Source organism: Amblyomma maculatum, chromosome 10, assembly GCF_055883805.1.
Source record: "Amblyomma maculatum isolate TAMU_Amacu chromosome 10, ASM5588380v1, whole genome shotgun sequence".
NCBI classification, from domain to species: domain Eukaryota; kingdom Metazoa; phylum Arthropoda; class Arachnida; order Ixodida; family Ixodidae; genus Amblyomma; species Amblyomma maculatum.
In genome coordinates, this window is record NC_139353.1 from 32,243,519 (window position 1) to 32,258,854 (window position 15,336).

At 46.4% G+C, this 15,336-nt stretch overlaps 1 protein-coding gene across 1 annotated transcript in view; it reads left to right on the forward strand.

The window, feature by feature from the left end:
* The first annotated feature begins 1,812 nt into the window (after nucleotides 1-1,812).
* Nucleotides 1,813-15,336, forward strand: part of LOC146176080 (protein Skeletor, isoforms B/C-like) — a 29,776-nt gene continuing 16,252 nt past the window's right edge. Inside the window, exons 1-3 of the mRNA XM_084581256.1 lie at nucleotides 1,813-1,867; nucleotides 6,006-6,140; nucleotides 10,660-10,696. Of these exons, the coding sequence (XP_084437382.1) occupies nucleotides 1,813-1,867; nucleotides 6,006-6,140; nucleotides 10,660-10,696 (227 nt within the window). The remainder of the gene's footprint in view (nucleotides 1,868-6,005; nucleotides 6,141-10,659; nucleotides 10,697-15,336) is intronic.

The following is a 15,336-nucleotide window of genomic DNA, read 5'->3' on the forward strand; positions in this document are numbered from 1 at the left end:
ACAAAGAGGCGTTCGTGTGCTGTGCGATGTCAGCGCACGTTAAAGATCCCCAGGTGGTCGAAATTACTCCCTAGCCCTCCACTACGGCTCCTGTTTCTCTCTATCCACTTTCACTCCCACCTTCCTCTCTTCCCTTACGGTGCGATTGAGGTCCCCACAGAAAACAAGTGAGACAGTTACCGCGCCTTTTCCTTCCTATAAATCAATCGATCAAAACCTCAGGAAGCACTGCACAGGCTCTATGGAGAGGATCTCAATGTGGCATATACTGATGCCTCGCTATCTACATCAGTCGCACAGGCAGCGATATCGACTGTACGCAGCGGCGACTGCCCTGTCACAGCAGGAACCATTTACACCTCATCTATAACCACGGCTGAGGATGTGGCTATCGCTCTAGCCATCTCTTCCTCGATCGCCACCAAAATTATATCTGACTCTCAAACAGACATCCTAAATTTTAGCTCTGGACGCATCTCTCGGCAAGCAAGCACAGTACTAAGGCGCTGGGCCCCAACCAGAAACGGAACGCTCATCTGGGTGTCAGCCCATGCGGGACTACCCGGAAAAGAAGAGGCCCACGCCCTCACTCGAGATCTTATACTCCGGGAGAGCACCACGTCGCCTCCGTCGATGGGGAATGTCTGCTAAAACTCAGAGATATTCCTGAATACTATCGCTCCAATAGACAGATACACGCACTTCCTTGCCCATCGCTATGAAACAAGCAGTCACCTTTCTGGCGGCGGCTACAAACTCGTACACTCCAATACCCGATAGCCATGCACAGACGTTTCCCCGACCTTTTCTCTGCCTCCTGCGGACTATGCGGCAAACCGGCCGATTTTTTTCGTCTCACTCACCTGTTCCACATAACCACATCCTGCCTCCCCAGAGGTGGCACTCGCTTACTGGGAACAGCTCATGTCGAGCTCATCGCTGCAAGACAACGTTCTAAGAACGTTGCTATTATATCAGCGACACACGAACACCAGTGCCACTGACAGGCTGGCCCTCAAGAGGCTGGCACGCTATTTGTAAGAGAGAACCCGTTGCGCGGACCCTTCTCATAGGCCATGAGGGGGTTCTGCCACCACCTGCACCACACAACCACCCCAAGAGCTGCGCTTGATGATGATGATGATGATGATGATGATGATATCAGTCGAAATGACATATACCCACAGCGCGGGTTGGCCAGGGTGCATAGCAGTTAACAGCACCGATAATATGTCGTGGTCGTGATCGACGCATTTTTGGGAGAATGCTGCAGCCATGCAGGAAATGCCGAATCGTGTTCGGTTATCTTAACGCATTAATTTGACGAATCTACAAACTATTTGGTGAGCACGCAGCAGAAAAAGCAAGCAGTAAATATGTAAACCAGTTACTGCTTAGCCGTCTTAGACTACCGCCGGGTTGCGCCACATTCTCACACATGAGCAAAACTCTTTAAATAAAAGAAAATTGTACCGCCCTGTCTGCTACTGAGAGCACGAAAAATCTCGCACGAATAATATGATATCTGTTCTTGAGTTCTTGATGAGGCAGAACATCAAAATATTGTGTTATATAGGCAAAAGCGCCGTTCCTCCCACCCTGCCTACCGTCGCACGTGACTGCGCGCTACCTCACTGCACGAGCAGAAGAAGAAATCGAAGCCAGGAGAGTTTGTTGAGGAGCGCGTTCCTCACGAAATATCCTCTTTGGACGCGTACCATTTCAGCTCAGGTTAGCAGCAGTAGCAATAATTATATACGGTTCTGTTGCTTCCAGCGGGTCCGCTGGTCCTTGCCGAGAGTGCGACACACCATGGCTGTCCCGATGACCAACGTGGTAGTACTTCTGGCCTGCGTTGCCCCACGCGGTAAGTTCTTTTCTCTGCCGACTTCCTTTACCAAGCTGAAGGCTTTTTAACCTTCACATCTTCATCATCTGCTCCTTAATTGCTGCGTGTACTCCGAATGCCACATAGCAAGCTAGTACGTTATAAGTGAATATTCGCGTACGTCTCACATTTATGACTGCCAGTAAGAGTTCAGTGCAAATTATTAAGATTCCTGTGGTCGTGGTCTTTGTGAAGGGCACTATTTTCTTACGAAAGCACATGATAGCTGTAGAGGGGTGCATTCTATCGAAAATCAGCAGACAGTTTGACACTCATATTGGTGTCAGTGCAGACAATCAGTCTATCGTCGAGAGCAGATGTAAGCACGAAATGCGTTTCTAGAAGCACTGAGTGGTTCGAGGACTTCGTGTAGATGGTGGAGGCTGTGTTCGAGTCTTGAAGCCTACATCATTCATCAGCGACCTTACCTGCGTTTCACGGTGGAGCGGCTCGCTCATTGACTACATTCGTCGTGTTAACCGTGGCTACCGGCGCGACCAACGCTGGCTCCGAAGTGGTCAGCTCACGAAACAGGCCAAACTCAAAGCACTACCGCGACCGCATTTATCGCAGTTGTGCCGCCGTGCCAGTCGGCAGAGTAGCGGCGGCAGAGTCGGGCAGAGGGGAACGTGCAGTTCTTGACAAAAGTTTAAAGACCAAGAGGTTTGATTCTGACCCACACTTTGCGGCTGGTAACGCATTTAGAGTGTTCCAAACGTCCTGGAGGAAAGAACATCTTTGCCCTACTCTCTCGAATGCAAAGGACTAGCATGACTGCTAAATAAGTTGCACTACAAGAGATGCAGACTCCCTAGGCTCTAACTTCCGTCAAAAACTATCACAATGTTCTGTGCAACACGGGTTCGAACCCGTCATAAAAATATCCCCAATTGTTTTATGCGTCACAGCGTTGTTCTTTCTATTGAGACAAGAACAATGAAAAAAATGCAGTGCATGGGCCTGCAAATGGCCCGAGCTGCGCCGCCACAGCTGCCACGTGCGAAGACGAAAAAACTACCTGTGGTTTAACTTTGGTTAACCCTGGAGGAAAGCGAAAGCTTCATGTGCATGGCTAGACTCTTTACCAAGCTTGGATTAAACATTGTGAGACATGGTTTCACTTAGTTTCACTCCGATAGTCCGTAAAGTGGTATATTGGTGGTTACTTGGCATAGTTATGGCTCGGCGTAACAGGGTTTCGTTGACGGACAAGGTCTAAACTGGCTCCCCACTGCATGGTCGAGCGTGGTGGCGGTGCGTGACGCTGGTTTTCACCAAGTGACCTTGACAGATACTGCGCCCTTCTTTTCTTATGAACTAATTTACAGTTGAAGCCAAAGGTGCACTACGCAGGTAGAGCCGGTCTTGGCACTACATTTGAACAAGTGATATTTACCTAATGAAGTGTAGGTGTCCACTATTATGTGGTGTCCACCCGAAGTATACTGCGCTTTCCTTCCCCAAAAGCTAAAGTAACAGAGTAATTTCTACCACCGCTTCGGTGGTGGACGAGGGCTGTTGCAGCGCGCGTCTTTCTCTCCATCTCCCTCTTCGTTTTCTTTCTTTTTTATTTTCTCTTCTGTTCGCACGAGGCACCGGAGGTGGCTCAGCCAACGTTAATAGAACTAAGATATTAGCGTTGGGCTCAGCTACAGAGCCAGTAGCAGGCCCGTGCATTTTCATTTCCTTCTTCCTACAGCCGCAACAAAATCTACCACCTGGGGAAATTTAACGTGCGATGTCTGTGCACATTCAAATAACCAAGTGGTCGAGATTACTGTAGCCCTCCACTAGTTTCCCTTTCTCTGTGTGACAGATACTGCGCCTTTATCATCCTGTGAAACAAAACAGTACTCGGCTGCGCTTCGATGGAGTCGAAACAGAGGCGTCCGTGTGCTGTGCGATGTCAGTACACGTTAAAGATCCCCAGTTGGCCGAAATTACTCCAGAGCCCTACGGCACCCCTTTCTCTCCTTCCGATTTCACTCCCACGTTCCTCTCTTCCCTTACGGCGCGGTTTAGGATTTTTTTTATCAAAGTTCAACTTCAAATGTCAAATTTGCTCCTATGCTGACGGCTTGAAAACCTTGCGTAGTGAAGTTGTTGTTGTTGTTGTTGTGGCTGTAGGAAGAAGGAAAAGAAAATGTGCGGGCCTGATACTGGCTCTTGAGCTGAGCCATCTCCGCTGCCTCGTACGGACAAAAGAAAAAATAAAGACGAAAGAAAAGGAAGAGGGAGAGAAATACGGACGTCGGCAACAGCCGTCGTCCACCACCGAAACGGTATCGGGTGTAATGACGGCCTACAACAGATAAAAATATGGTGGCAGGCTAGCCCCCGCCGCAAGCAGCAGTGACCTACCAGTCCCAGCCCCGTAGGGCCAGGATCAACCACCAACCATCCCCCGTCGGTCCGTTCCCCAATATCTCCGGCTTCATGACCTTCAGAAAGGTGGTGTGACGTTGACCTGGTGAAATGTAGGTATCCAGTCAAAAGTGTGCTGTGCATTTCTGTCTTCAAAACATAACTAAAGAAAATATTAAAACGGAACCTACACCCGATTTGGTACTGACTTTCAAAAATAGGGTGCGGCCTTGATTCGATTAAGTGTATATATCCGTCATTCTGTGGTGTTCATAATAATTGGCTCACGACTACTGTTCCCAAGGACGCGGGATCGAATCCCGGCCTCGGCGGCCGCTTTTCGATGGAGGCGAAAAGCAAGGCGCCCGTGTGCTGTGCGGTATCAGTGCACGTTAAAGAACCCCAGGTGGTCGAAATTTCCGGAGTCCTCCACTACGGCGTCTCTCATAGCCTGAGTCGCTTTGAGACGTTAAACCCCACAAACCAAACCAAACCAGAAAGTGAAAGGCACAGTATCTGTCACACTTGTTTCTGTGAACGCTTGAACCACGCAGTAAGGGAAGGAATGAAGGTGGGAGTGTTAACCGGGTTCGAACCTTGCCGTCCGCGGCTGAGTTTCGATGGAGGCGAAACGAAGAAGCGTCTATGTGCTGTGTGATGTCACTTGTTGTTGTTGTTGTGGCTGTAGGAAGAAGGAAAAGAAAATGCACGGGCCTGCTACTGGCTCTGTTGCTGAGCCACCTCCGCTGCCTCGAGCAGACAGAAAAGAAAAGAGAGAAGGAAGAAAAGGAAGAGGGAAAGAAAGACGCGCACCGCAACAGCCGTCGTCCACCACCGAAGCGGTGGCGGGTGCAATGACGGCCTACAACAGATAAAAATTCGGTGGCAGACTAGCCCCCGCCGCAAGCGGCGGTGACCTATCTGCCCCAGCCCCATCAAGGGAGCGATATGTCACTTTACAGTAAAGATCTCCAGGTGTTTGAAATTACTCCGTAGCCCCCTCTACTCCGGCACTTCCTCTCTTTCCGCTTTCACTCCCACCTTCATTCCTTCCCTTAGGCCTGGTACAGGTGTCCACAAAAGGTGTGACAGATATCGCGCCTTTCTTTGCCTGCAAATCAATTATTGTTATCCGTCGCAGCGACATTCACCTGGACTAAGGTCGAACTAGAACTTCTCCGGCCTAGCAACAAGTCTACATGTTGGCGTACTATGCTAAGCTAATATTATTATGTAATTAAAATTGGCATGTATGCTACAGCAACGTCATGTATGCTTTTAGTTTGTTTATTACGATTACAGAGGCCTAATTACATGTGTTAATTAGCGCCAGTTAGTTGTCACAAAAACTGAAGTTTACCATACTCCGCCGTGTCATATACCATTGAAAAGGCATCGACGAGTAGAACCCTAAAATAACTCTAAACCATGCAAAACCATGCAAACCTATACGGCACATCAAATTCAGCAACCATAGTTAAAACGCCGCTAATTTTAATATGTAAATTATCATTTGTATGTGACTGTACGCTCAGTCGTAATAACGGCATCGAAGATTCTACCCCACCACAGCAAGGGTGAGGAGAATGATCTAAGTACGCATATGCGGATAACTCTGATATCACTTCTTCCACCTGTTACCGTAAACAGGAACACTCTAGCGCACGAAAGTTTACGAATCTTACCCTCATGGCGCGCTCGTGATCATTTACATGGCCTTCTTGCCGAGCGAACTTACCCTTCTTCCATGCAGGCATCGCCGGCGCGTACAGCGGCAAGCCCATCGGAGATCTCGCCAATCATGCTCATGGCGTCGGCGGAACTGTGGCCGCCGCCAACGAGACCACCGTCGTCATCACGAACTTGAACTACGACGGCCAGGGGCCTGGTGCGTTACACTGCTCTTCGTGTGATAGTCTCTGCGTATTGAAAGGCGTTAGAGACTTTTAGGGGCGATTGTACCGCCCGTGCTTTAGAAAGAGGTTAGGGGTGGTTCGTGTCACACGAACCATGCTCTATTAAGTGATGGCCACAACCGCCGCACAATTTGTCGCAAACCCTAAGCAGCGCCAATAACGGCATGCAAAACGCGTCATCCGTATGCGTTATCCGCAGACATCTACGCAAATCCGCCTACGTGGTACAGGCATCGGATCTATTTAGATGGGAAGTGCCATCATAGAGCAACATATATATATAAAGAGAGGACCAAGGAGGTTATATATCACCTCCTTGGAGAGGACACTCGACGCCATTTGCGGCCCAGCTGAAGGTTCCACGACTCCGCCAGACGGCGTCGTGCCTACAAAACATAAAAAAACGTTTTAGCTGCAGGACTGTATGTAATTAAAACTTAATTAAAACAAGTCGAAGTAATTGAATATAGATTATTTGGGTACTAAAAGGACGGTAAGATTTTGTGCAAATGGTATTCTCACGGCTAGGTGGCATGCACCGCAACCTCCCGATTCAAAGGATTCTGCTTTATCCACAGCCCCATATACCCATGCGAACACTTTTTCCTTCCCTGTCGTGCCCTGTAAAAGGGGCGCGAGCGTTGATCCCGAGCAACGTCGTTCTGTATTGCTTCGGGTACTGCCTCCGCTCTTTTAAACAATGCCGGTAACTACTTAACGCAAGTGGCGCAAGCGCCTGCGTATCAAACTACGGGACGCATGCGAAATACCGAAACCGAAAGTAACATTGCGGCCTCCAAGATTTGGTATTTTAAAGCACCCCGCTCTGAGGCTGGCATGCTTCGCCGACTCCACTGTGCGATAAAACCCAAAAGTAGGCCGCTGGGGCCCTATGGGAGTGTCCTCTCTTTATATATATGTTACTCTATGGTGCCATGGTGAATGTGTTTGTGCCAAGTAGTGTTTTGTCATCTACCATGATTAATGACACTGGCATCGGCGAACAATGGCAAAGTACCAAATGACGCAAAAGAATTCACTGTTTTAGTACGGCTAAGCCTAGTATAACGCATTAAAGTACTAATTTGGCGTAGTTTAATTGGTATAGTTTATGTAAATGACGTCACAATCTTCTTGCCATCCCTTGCAAAAGATGTGAGGGCCATGACGTCTGTTGCAAAAGTTTTCAGGATATATATATATATATATATATATATATATATATATATATATATATATATATAGCCATTAGGCCTGTACCAATTCGACGACACAGGGAAGGTGACCCAGCTGCATCTAGTGAAGTAGTGCTATCGCACCTGGAAGATGCGAGTCCTTAAAAAATGCATCCTCAAATTAAATTTTATTTTTCCCCTTGAGATGCAACACCTAGAATCTCATAACGGCTGCTGGAATAACACGGGCCAATGACGTTTGAGAAACAACCAGCACAAAACAAAAATAAATAGTGAGAAATTTGCGAAAAGCATCCTTTTATGATCCATCATACACGCTACTCGTAGACCTTGCGCCAAGACACGTTCTTAACGTTCAGGTAAATCGGGCTTCAGATCTATGTTGGGCGTCTTTTCATATAACATCGTTAATTGGAGTGTCTGCAAAATGAGTATGTGCGACCCGAAACTGACATTAAAACACACCTGCTAGCACACCTAATTCGCATTTGAACTTAAAACGCTAAATCGATCGCCATTTTTTGTGTGTCCTATTCCACGTGTGTTTTTGTTTTTCTATGGCTCCTTATTTAGTTTGACAGGGGCTCACTAATTTCCAAACGCCAGTAAATATCGAAAACTTTGTATACACATGATATGACCCCCACTCTATACTTGACTACACGTGCTCTCTCTTAGTTATCTGCTTTTGGTTTTCAGCTGCTCCTATGGATATCTATCTGCTTCATACTCAACAATTTCGGCCGGGTGTCCACTCTCCCTCAGCCTTTCAACTTGTATAATTTCATAACACACTGTGACAGACTTCTATACCGGGTTTCTTTAACTGTTTAAAGATAGTACCTTAAACACATACAGAGATACGCCAGTGAGATTCGCGTAGGTAGATCGTACAGCGAGGCAGACATTACACATGTGAAGACCTCAGAGATTAAACGATTAATTAACTAGAATTAACTAATCAATATTTATACTTTTGATTTCGAGGGTCAACTTTATATTGAGAAATGAAGGTTCTAAATCTGCAAGCTGAGTCCAGTTTAAACACGATAGCGGTATGGGCATCGTGTCTTATAAAAGCCGTTGTCTGTGATGTGACTGTAACGCAAAAGTTAGGAGAAAGTAAAGAAACAACAAATGTTTTGCGGAAACCTGCGGAGTCGAAAGCGGTTTTTAAGCAGTGCGAAGCGAGCACGCAACCACTCCGCCACAAACCCGCATTGCTTCTCTCCGAATAAAGGTGTATCTAACGTATGCCTTGCCTCATGACTAGCTGTCAGCTAATATTTACGTGTTTCATTAGAAAGAAGCTATTTACGGAAGTAATAGTTAAGCGAGTAGCAAACAACATTTCTGCTTTGCTTACCTGTGATTGCGGCGCTCATTGAAAAATTCCTTCGATCATACGATGCTGCTACAACAGATGGCGCGAGCCGCCGCCCGATTCAAAGCCTTCTACATCCATCCATCGTCCTCAAAGCATATAAACGCTATCGTGTGCTGTGCGATGTCAGCGCACGTTAAAGCTCCCCATGTGGTCGAAATTACTCCTGAGCCCTTCGCTACGGATCCTCTTTTTCTCTTTCCACTTTCACTCCCACCTTCCTCCCTTCCCTTACGGCGCGCTTCAGGTGTTCACAGAAACAAGTGTGACAGATACTGCGCCCTTCACTTCCTGTGAACCAATTATTATCATTATTATTATTGAACTCTTAAACGCGAAGATTAAGCGTCCTTCAATTTTTAAATTTTTGTTAGCAGTAATGCATTTAGAAACATTTAGCGTATAAAGTACTCTTTTAACTCCTAAAATTGGTTTCCCGCAATGCATTTTTAGAATGGCGTCGCTGGGCGTTGTGTTATCGAGGAAATCATGTTAACTGATTCTATGTCGTAAAAGGCAGACAGGTTGCGTATTTGGTGTATTTCAAATCCGAGCGACGTCATAATGAAGAGGGGCATTGCGGAAAGCCACGAGCTAAAATTTTAGAATTTGTGACGTTAAATATTTCGAACTGCATTGCCAATGTAAAACGTTAAAAGCTGCAGACAGCTTTTATATTGACGGCCTTCAATTTCTTGACTTAATGTGTCTCTAAAGCCAAGACATTATTAATTGTTTAATCACTGGGCTCTATTGTGCACATAATGTGCGCCTTGCTGTACAATATACCTGAAAAGACCGCACCGAAACATCCCTGGCAGTGTTTAAAATAATGGTATATAAACAGCCGAAAAAACATCCGGTATATGCTGCGCTCAACTTTCATTAACATGGGAAGAGAGAATTACAGCTTAACAAGCTTCAAGGTAGATTGTGCATTTAACAAACAACAACCTTCGCTAGAACCTTGGGAAAAGAAGGACATGAATTAAAAGCGCTGTTACGTCGGCACTCGGAACGCTGCCGAAGACAAAAATCCGCATGTCTAGATGGTTAAGTGTTCTTTCCTCGCGTCATTTTTTGACAACGCGCCTAGAAGTACGGGCCAGAGCAGTGCAGTTGCCCTTTGTAGCCTTGTAGTACGCGGAGCAATTGTTGCAATACTCGTGTGGAGACTGCCTGTATAATATACATCATTTTTCTACCCTCAGCGGCTCATTTCTGGGCGTCCACCGAGCCCTCTGGACTGACTCTCAAAGGAGATATGGTGGATGACGAGTTCGGCGGGTTCGTATGACTGTCTTACTCGGACCAGTGTTTGTGCATTTCACGTGATAGCGTCGAGGTCTCGTGTCACAAAAAAAACTGCGTCATCGTCGCCGTCGTCGTTGTTGTGTCGCGAAAATCCTGATTGGTCCATAGCGTCGTGATGTCATAGCCACATGACTTCGCGCGAGAATTTCAAATACGCAACGCTTACGTGAAGCGTGACGCGACGCGTGAAAAGAAAGTGAGTAAAGCATTCCATGTAATGCGAATGTAAGGTTGGTGAGTGTCTCAAACTATTTACCATTATAAAATAGTTGACGTCGCTTAAATAGCATTATTCTGCGAAACCCGCATCCAGGTGAAAGCTCTTTTGGAGCTTAGCGTTTTGCGTTTGGAGGTTAAGCATGTCTGAGGGCTGCAGGCCGCTTTCACCTCACACCGTTAAGGTCAAGTTCCCCTCCCAATTTTGCAGACTCTGTGGAACCATTCATGAAGAACATCGACAGTGGGTACTATCGATTACAACTAATTGCGTCGACGCCAACGGAGCCTTAGTAACGCTTAATGCAGTGCGTTGAGTAAGGTCGCTTTCAATTGGATGAAAAGCACCATTAAGGTCAAGTACCCCTCCCAATTTTGCAGACTCTGTGGAACCATTCATGAAGAACATCGACAATGGGTACTATCGATTACAACTAATTGCGTCGACGTCAACGGAGCCTTAGTAACGCTTAATGCAGTGCGTTGAGTAAGGTCGCTTTCAATTGCATGAAAAGCACCATTAAGGTCAAGTACCCCTCGCAATTTTGCAGACTCTGTGGAACCATTCATGAAGAACATCGACAATGGGTACTATCGATTACAACTAATTGCGTCGACGTCGACGGAGCCTTAGTAACGCTTAATGCAGTGCGTTGAGTAAAGTAACTTTCAATTGGATGAAAAGCACCGTTAAGGTCAAGTACCCCACCCAATTTTGCAGACTCTGTGGAACCATTCATGAAGAACATCGACAGTGGGTACTATCAATTACAACTAATTGCGTCGACGTCAACGGAGCCTTAGTAACGCTTAATGCAGTGCGTTGAGTAAGGTCGCTTTCAATTGGATGAAAAGCACCATTAAGGTCAAGTACCCCTCCCAATTTTGCAGACTCTGTGGAACCATTCATGAAGAACATCGACAATGGGTACTATCGATTACAACTAATTGCGTCGACGTCAACGGAGCCTTAGTAACGCTTAATGCAGTGCGTTGAGTAAGGTCGCTTTCAATTGGATGAAAAGCATCATTAAGGTCAAGTTCCCCTCCCAATTTTGCAGACTCTGTGGAACCATTCATGAAGAACATCGACAGTGGGTACTATCAATTACAACTAATTGCGTCGACGTCAACGGAGCCTTAGTAACGCTTAATGCAGTGCGTTGAGTAAGGTCGCTTTCAATTGGATTAAAGCACCATTAAGGTCAAGTACCCCTCCCAATTTTCCAGGCTCTGTGGAACCATTCATGAAGAACATCGACAATGGGTACTATCGATTACAACTAATTGCGTCGACGTCAACGGAGCCTTAGTAACGCTTAATGCAGTGCGTTGAGTAAGGTCGCTTTCAATTGGATGAAAAGCACCATTAAGGTCAAGTACCCCTCCCAATTTTGCACTCTGTGGAACCATTCATGAAGAACATCGACAATGGGTACTATCGATTACAACTAATTGCGTCGACGTCAACGGAGCCTTAGTAACGCTTAATGCAGTGCGTTGAGTAAGGTCGCTTTCAATTGGGTGAAAAACACCGTTAAGGTCAAGTGCCCCTTCCAATTTTGCACACTCTGTGGAACCATTCATGAAGAACATTGACAGTGGGTACTATCGATTACAACTAACTGCGTCGACGTCAACGGAGCCTTGGTAACGCTTAATGCAGTGCATTGAGCGAGGTCGCTTTCCACTGGGTGAAAAACACCGTTAAGGTCAAGTTCCCCTTCCAATTTTGCACACTCTGTTGAACCATTCATGAAGAACATCGAGAGTGGGTACTATCGATTACAACTAATTGCGTCGACGTCAACGGAGCCTTGGTAACGCTTAACGCAGTGCGTTGAGTAAGGTCGCTTTCAATTGGGTGAAAAACACCATTAAGGTCAAGTGCCCCTCCCAGCATTCTGTGGAACCATTCATGAATAACATCGACAGTGGATACTACCGATTACAACTAATTGCGTCCACGTCAACGGAGCCTTGGTGACGCTTAACGCAGTGCGTTGAGTAAGGTCGCTTTCAATTGGGTGAAAAACACCGTTAAGGTCAAGTGCCCCTCCCAATTTTGCACACTCTGTGGAACCATTCATGAAGAACATCGAGAGTGGGTACTATCGATTACAACTAATTGCGTCGACGTCAACGGAGCCTTGGTAACGCTTAACGCAGTGCGTTGAGTAAGGTCGCTTTCAATTGGGTGAAAAACACCGTTAAGGTCAAGTGCCCCTTCCAATTTTGCACACTCTGTGGAACCATTCATGAAGAACATTGACAGTGGGTACTATCGATTACAACTAATTGCGTCGACGTCAACGGAGCCTTGGTAACGCTTAACGCAGTGCGTTGAGTAAGGTCGCTTTCAATTGGGTGAAAAACATCATTAAGGTCAAGTGCCCCTCCCAGCACTCTGTGGAACCATTCATGAATAACATCGACAGTGGATACTACCGATTACAACTAATTGCGTCCACGTCAACGGAGCCTTGGTGACGCTTAACGCAGTGCGTTGAGTAAGGTCGCTTTCAATTGGGTGAAAAACACCGTTAAGGTCAAGTTCCCCTCCCAATTTTGCACACTCTGTGGAACCATTCATGAAGAACATCGAGAGTGGGTACTATCGATTACAACTAATTGCGTCGACGTCAACGGAGCCTTGGTAACGCTTAACGCAGTGCGTTGAGTAAGGTCGCTTTCAATTGGGTGAAAAACACCGTTAAGGTCAAGTGCCCCTTCCAATTTTGCACACTCTGTGGAACCATTCATGAAGAACATTGACAGTGGGTACTATCGATTACAACTAATTGCGTCGACGTCAACGGAGCCTTGGTAACGCTTAATGCAGTGCATTGAGCGAGGTCGCTTTCCACTGGGTGAAAAACACCGTTAAGGTCAAGTTCCCCTTCCAATTTTGCACACTCTGTTGAACCATTCATGAAGAACATCGAGAGTGGGTACTATCGATTACAACTAATTGCGTCCACGTCAACGGAGCCTTGGTAACGCTTAACGCAGTGCGTTGAGTAAGGTCGCTTTCAATTGGGTGAAAAACACCATTAAGGTCAAGTGCCCCTCCCAGCACTCTGTGGAACCATTCATGAATAACATCGACAGTGGATACTACCGATTACAACTAATTGCGTCCACGTCAACGGAGCCTTGGTGACGCTTAACGCAGTGCGTTGAGTAAGGTCGCTTTCAATTGGGTGAAAAACACCGTTAAGGTCAAGTGCCCCTCCCAATTTTGCACACTCTGTGGAACCATTCATGAAGAACATCGACAGTGGGTGCTATCGATTACAACTAATTGCGTCGACGTCAACGGAGCCTTGGTAACGCTTAACGCAGTGCGTTGAGTAAGGTCGCTTTCAATTGGGTGAAAAAATCATTTTCAATGATTCATCATGTCATGAACATTCGCGAAAGTGTGTCACGGTTGCAGCTTTGACGTTTCGTGGAGGGACAGAAATGAGAGAACTTTGTTTTTCTGGTATGCTCACCGCGTCTGCTTCGTAAAGGTTTCACGATGCCTTCCCTGCTCTTGGAGTCTTTAGATACGTTTCACTGAGTCATCGTACTGCTCAAAATAAGCACGGCTGCCTACGTCAACAAGGTGCCTATCCGACTGCCCAAACATTTGCAATTATTTCTGAAGGTGATATACCCGTTTGAAAGCCCGCTTGCTGGCCACGAGAAGAAGCATATTATAGATTCACATGCTTAACTTTAAAAAAAAACTAGCTTTTGTGTGTGTTTTTTTTCTTGGGATGATTAATCACTGTATGACTTAATACCTTGTGATTATTTACTGCACAAATGTTTACGCTTGTAACTAAGGGTGTAGAGAACGGAGGTACAGGGAGTTTCGAAAATATGTTGGTTCTGCATGAGATTTCTCTTTTAAAGGCATAAATGTGGCCATTTCAACCGTTTGTACCCTAGCACTCACATGCATGCCTCAAAATATAATCACACTACTGATCACAGAGGAGAACGTAAGATGCGACATAACAGGCTAAGACCTTTCTCTCCTGCAGTGACACTGTAGCAGTATTTGATGCGATCTTTGCTTCATGTTTAGCTTCTGGCCAGTAAATCGTTCTTTCTTCCTGCCCAAAAGTCTGAGTCCAGAGGAAGCAATGCGTAAAAATAGAAAGGCGTAATGTGGTTCGGCAGATCTCTTCCTAAATCATATCGTGCAGATCAGTTAGACTAAAAACTTCTCTCAGCCGTACGGAACTTGAAATTCTCGGCTTTTCAGTCACAGTGTCCTTCGAAGCTGAACAGAAAGGAGGTAACAGCCTGCTCTTCCATTTTCCCCCGGAAGCTTGAGAATCTTCGTCTCACTCCACACTGACACGAAATTGCTGCCAATGGACACCAAATGAGTGACTTCGGCAACTAGAAGAAAAAGAAAACCAACTTTTTATCTCTTATTTTTTTTTAAGAGAAGGGGAGGAGTGAAGTGAAAGGTGCTATATTTCTACCTGTTAATGCCACGCCGACGCACTCTCGGGCCGATGCCATGAGTGATCGCAGTGCCATCACTTTAGTCTTAAAAGACTATAGCCTCACACTAAGCCTGCCATTCTTTATATTTTTGCATAAAGGACACTTGGTCTGAGACATTCGTTTCTTTTTTAATCTAGAAACCTGCGTAAATGAAGTGAAATCATATTAGCTTGTACACTCCCGCCGCGGTTGTAGTAGTGGCGCGCCTACTTGTCTTGTGTGTTACGTGATACGCCCCCACAAGTGATAACATACCACAGCGCCGTGAGTCGCTCCGCACTCCGCCCTGGCTTATCTCGGACAGCGGCCAGCTATGTTGACGCTCGCCAGTAACTTGTTTCCGGAATTCAATTCCCACAGCGTGCTTCGCTGCTGGTGTCTTGGTTTCCTGCCTGAACGAAAAAACACCACAGCTGTAGCTTGGTCGCGGCACTGGGCCACTGAGGTGAGGGATCGGGGTTCGACCCCCGGTCACGTTTCGAGGCAGGCGGAAACTCAAAGCACCTGTGTCATATACGATGCACAGCGCACGCTAAAGGACCATAGATG